Genomic DNA, 5,362 nt, shown 5'->3' with positions numbered 1-5,362 from the left:
CCATTACATTATTCATGTCTCACACCCTTTGCAATGAGATCAGAAAGTTGTTATTATGCTAATGAAAGATGAAATATTATTTCCAATTTTACCTATAAAACAATTCAGCCCTTTCTCCATGCTCTCATTTAACACCAACCCTAAGCAAGGATCATACTTGGACAAGCATGAAGCAGAAGAAAATATTTTTATTTAATGCTTATATCAGGCATAGGAAGAAAATAAACTAGAACTATCTGGTAATTTTTGAAGTATAAACATGCTCAGTTTTCAGCAATTGTCTGCTGAATCCAGCTCAGGTAGTTGCACACCTTAGTGTAGACACCAGGCTTCCCTCTCAAAGCACAGCCTGTACCCCAGGATACAATACCCTGGACCACTCCATTGCAGACCACAGGACCTCCAGAGTCACCCTGGTTAAGAAAGAAAACACAGCTACAATTCGCTCATGTGACTCTGGGAGAATGGTTTTCAAGGTGCCTCCCCATTCACAGGGCCATTCTAGCAGATATTGGCACTTGTGAAGCAATCCTCACTCCCTGGAAATTCCTTGCAATTTTCCCATACTCTGTCCTTTTTCTTGTTAGTCCTTTGTTAATGCTTGTCTTTCCTTATTTGGCATGGAAGGCCAAGAAAAGGTGAGAAATGGATATACTTAGAGCCATCGTACTTGCTCTGTCCCTTTCACGTGGTTCCATCCTACAACACGGCTCCTCAGAAAGGGACCTTTATTTACTGCTCACATACAATTTCCTGTGTATCTTTTTAACCTGATCTTGACATGACCATCCCAAGAAAACCGTCATTAACTCATAGGGCTTTTTCTCAAACCAAATGAAACCTTTCAGACAATTTCCAAATCTTTTCACTAAAGGAAAAAATATCCTAGGGGTGGGGAGAGAGAGGAAAGAGAGCACAAAGATACTTACATCACAGGAGTCCTTGCCCCCCTCCAGGAAGCCCAAGCAGAACATGTTGCTGGTGATCTTGCCTGGGTAGGAGTTTTTGCATGTGGAGTCAGAGAGCACAGGAGCATTCAGACACTGGAGAAGTGCAGGGTATGAACCTGGTGAAAGCCAGAGTGAAAAAGAAAGATCACTCAATACATTTCTATAAATTTCCATCTAAATCCAGCTGCTCTGATTTTACAGCAGCCCAAATCAATAATCTAATTTGCCAAAGCTTTATAATTTAGAAGAGATTTATTTGTGTAAGTTTTTATAAGTAGTAGTGACAACCCAGTTGTTCTTCCTCTGAAGTGTCCAGAGATGTTCAAATCCACAGACTTACTTGTTCAAGCAGGTAGATACTTTAGGGGGCACCAAATCCTTTAGCAACTAATCTATTGGCCTCTCAATTTTTCAACTCCCTTCACACCACTAGTCACTCTTCATTAAAATATTTTGGCATCTTGCTTATAGTTCAGTTTTGTTTTGTCTTCTATGTGGTCTCAAGAAAGCAACACCCCATACCTCAATTAACATGTTCCAAGATGCCCTAAATGTAAAATTCTCCTCTGGGTCCCTTGAGTGAGAATTTGGACAAGCAAACCACCATTTCACTAATCCTACCCTGAGCTCTAAAACTAGTACTAGTTCTAACCATAGCCATAACTGTAGCCCGAGCCCTAAACCTACCTTTATACCTAGTCCTCACCCTAGATGTAACCCTAGACCTAACCCTAGACGTAACCCTAGTCTTACCCCTAGCTCTAGCCCTAGCCCTAAAACTATCGTTAACCCTAGGCCAAGCAATAGCCCTAACCCTAGCCTCTGAGTGCTTTAATTTCCCGCCTCCTTGTGCCTAAGCAACTGGTCTCTCCCTTCACAGATGCTAGGTCTGTTCTTTGCACCTGTCAGGGGGACATGAGGTTCCCAGCTCCCCAGGGTCCCTCTGCTTTGTTTATTACTCCTCCTTTTTTGTACTCCCAACCAGAGCAAACTCAAGCCATACACATTTCCCAACCAGACATGCCTTTAATCTTTAGTATTTTACAACACTTGGAACTCATGTCTCATTGACACTTACCACCCAAGTTTCCCCAACCAGACACAAGGCATTGAGCACCAGCTGTTGGACAGGATTTGGGCAGAGATATCGTGGACACGCGCGAGTTGAGGGTGGCCGGTGACTTCAGTTTAATCAGCATGATGTCGTTATCATAGGTGTTTCCATTGTACTTGGGATGGGGGATGAGCTTGGCTGGACTAATGAACTGCTCACCACCCTCAAGGACATCAATGTTGTGTTCTCCCAAACGCACCTGGAGCCCACTGCATTAAAGAATTAAAGAATTCTAAGTTATCCAAATTGAGCTTTCTCTCCCCCGAGCCCAAAGTCAGGAGGGTAAACACAAACATCATCTTCTTTAAGTACTTAGTCCTGTATGTAACTGTGTACTTGAGGTAATCTGTGCCTACCACCCATGGTACAGGATAGGGTATCTCTTAGGTAACATCCTGCTGGTATAGAGTCACAGAAGGTCATCCCCTGAGAGGTGATGCTAGAGTATAGATTGACCTTAGAATACAGCGTTTTGACTGTTGTCCACTTACCTCATAAGGCAGTGAGCTGCAGTCAATACCCACTGATTATTGATGAGGGTGCCACCACATTGATGGATGCCATTATTCAAGGACACCTGGTAAGGGAGGGAATTCGGCTGACAGGTGTAGCCTCCAATAATCTTGTCATCATCTGCAGCAGCATGGACAGTGACTGAGGGAGAATTTTGTATGTTAAAGAAATATCTTTGATTTTTTTGTATGAAACTTTTACAGTCTAACCAAAAACCCTACAGTGTGGTCACGTTTCATTTAATTCATAAATATGCTTTCAATCATTTAATAATGTTATTGTATAACTTTGGCGTATCCTCTTTATATCATCACTAATTATAGTTTTACTATATTTATTAATTTTATTTATATGTTTTTTTCTGTGTGTGTGTCTGTGTTTGTGTTTATATTCCTGTGCTCTTGTGCTCATGCAGAGGTCAGAGGAAAATTTATAAGAGTCAGCTCTTTTCTATCATAGGAGTCCTCAGAATTGAACTGAGGTCACTAGGTTTCGGGGCCAATGTCTTTACTCAGTGTACCATCTCTTCAGCCCAGGTATTCATGTTTATATTAACATTTAAATTTAAATTTTTGTCTTATTACATAACATGCACACACAGATACAGAGGTACACACGCACATGCACACACACACACACACACACACACACACTAAAAGGCCATTTGCATAGTTAATAGTTCTCCTTTAACATCTTCAAATATTAAGAACTCTTCTTATCCAGAACCCTACCCATCAGTCATGTGCATAAGTAGAATACATTGAAGACATCTTCCTAGTTTCTTTGTGGCAGTTGATTGCATGTTGGTAGGTTATAGATACATAAAAGAGATTTGAAAAGGCTTTTGAGAAAACTATATCCTTGATAAAAATGATAGTTTTGTATTTTGCTTTCCCCGAATTTTACGTTATTTGTCATGTAAAATTTTATTCAGTCATTTAATAGAACATTGCAGGTTTTCCCTTCCCTAAACTTTCCTTTAACTCCAATTATCTTTGGGCATGTATCAAAGCATTTAATATTTTGTGTGAAGGCTAATGATTTTACCTTATTTAAGAGAAGTGTCGTGCAGTCATATTCTTCTGCTCATACTTTCAGGCATGACAGAGAACAAAGTCATTCTTTTCAGTCCAATATCAACGCAGGTTTACAGGAATTTAATTGCTTAATTTGACATCTGTTCAAATCATTTTGTTACAGGGAACTGTCTAAATTTAAATCCATCGTATTTTTGTCAGTAGGAAGGCTATGGTGAAAATGAAAATGATATTCCATTTTTTTCCAGGTGTTCGTTGCCCTGTGCCTTCACATCGATCATTAACTTCAGTTAAATGAGTTTGGGTGAAAGGACTCATGACTTGAAGCTAGACCAGGCAAGTCATGGAGCTGAGTGTATTCAGTGCTATCAGCAGTCAAACGCCACTTGCTATACCTCTTGTCAAATCAACCGTTTAACTCTGCGAGCTTTGAAAAGACTGCAAGTCTGCCTGGGCTTAAATTGATAAATTTGAAGAACTTGAAGGTTATTATATCACTATTGCTTTTGAAGTAATAGATAAACTATGCGGTGTTGATATACATACATGCTTTTACTAACATGTTAGGTATATTTGTTTTCATTAATACAGCTATTTCTCTGAAAGGGGAAATGAGTTGAGACTTCATTATACATTCTAACAGCACTCTTCTGCTCAATTTCTTCCATCATCAAACATTGCAACTGCCTTACTAAAAAATTCAGACTTGATCCTTCATACTCCATCAAAATCTGTACAAAGTACCCAAGCAATGTATAAATAGAAAGATTACTGTGAGGAACATTTCCCTAATGCTTCACCTTATTATCTATTTAGTGCAAAGTATATGTCATACACAGTAAAAGACAGTTTGAAAGCACTATTTTATTTAGTCATTGAAATAATTTGTGGGGATAAGCATAAAATCTCCAGTTTTAGAAGTGGCATAGTTAAGACTCAAATCAATTAACTATGACCCATGTCATTCAACTTGTAACTGGGAGATCTAGTTACTGGTGATGATAGTGTATGACTTAAAACCTGAGTGTGTCAGGTGATGTTTTCCCTTCTAATATCTAATTTGCTCTTGTTCTTAGAGTTATAACTTCTGGTTTCAGGTGGATATAAAGATGCCCCAACTGAAGAGAACATTTCCCAGCTGGTCTGGATAGGGTTTGTTGGACGTCATAACACATGTCCTGCAATTTCAGTATAGCTGACTGTAACAGACTGGTCTCTCTGTTATACCCACTGTGTAACATTCTCCTGACAGGAATGTGGGTGTTATGGCTACAGCTTCATAATGATCATATACATGGTGCAATATCATGTTGAACATGGCAGAGTACCTCTGGGAGTCGTTGAATCATGCTACCCCACTTGGATTATTTACTGGATTTTCAATACGTTTGATGTGTTGATATGTTCACTGATTCATTTATGTTTAAAATAATATTTTATTGACTTTTTGAAAATGTCAATATGTATATTTAATATCTTGATCATATTTACCACCTGAGATTTCTTATAACTCCCAAGACTGCAATTTGTCTATACGACCATATATTCTAGTATGTAAATGTAAGTATTAGAAGTTTCCAAGCATGTAGAGCTATGTACAGAATCAATTCCTGTCCAAATTATGAGAATTTACTTAAAGTTCAGTGGTCTTTAAAAAATCACTTTTCTTTTACTCAATGAGGAGTGATATGTGACTTCTTAAAAGATAGATTTTATTAGCAAAGTTTTATGAAACAGAGCCAAAGCTA

The 5,362-nt window shown here is 38.7% G+C and overlaps 1 protein-coding gene and 1 pseudogene across 1 annotated transcript; one reads left to right on the top strand and one right to left on the bottom strand.

The window, feature by feature from the left end:
- Window positions 1-5,362, top strand: part of LOC103724796 — a 98,391-nt pseudogene that overhangs the window by 39,498 nt on the left and 53,531 nt on the right.
- Window positions 264-3,697, bottom strand: LOC103724795 (trypsin-like). The gene is made up of 5 exons (XM_008821931.1): window positions 3,670-3,697; window positions 2,556-2,718; window positions 2,029-2,273; window positions 930-1,066; window positions 264-413 (listed from the first exon to the last, which is right to left on the bottom strand). The coding sequence occupies exons 1-5, from the start codon at window positions 3,695-3,697 to the stop codon at window positions 264-266; spliced, it is 723 nt and encodes a 240-aa protein (XP_008820153.1).

Source organism: Nannospalax galili, unplaced genomic scaffold, assembly GCF_000622305.1.
Source record: "Nannospalax galili isolate Female #2095 unplaced genomic scaffold, S.galili_v1.0 scaffold1049, whole genome shotgun sequence".
Classification (NCBI taxonomy): domain Eukaryota; kingdom Metazoa; phylum Chordata; class Mammalia; order Rodentia; family Spalacidae; genus Nannospalax; species Nannospalax galili.
The sequence above is the reverse complement of the archived record's forward strand: the minus strand, read 5'-3'. Positions and strand labels throughout refer to the sequence as shown.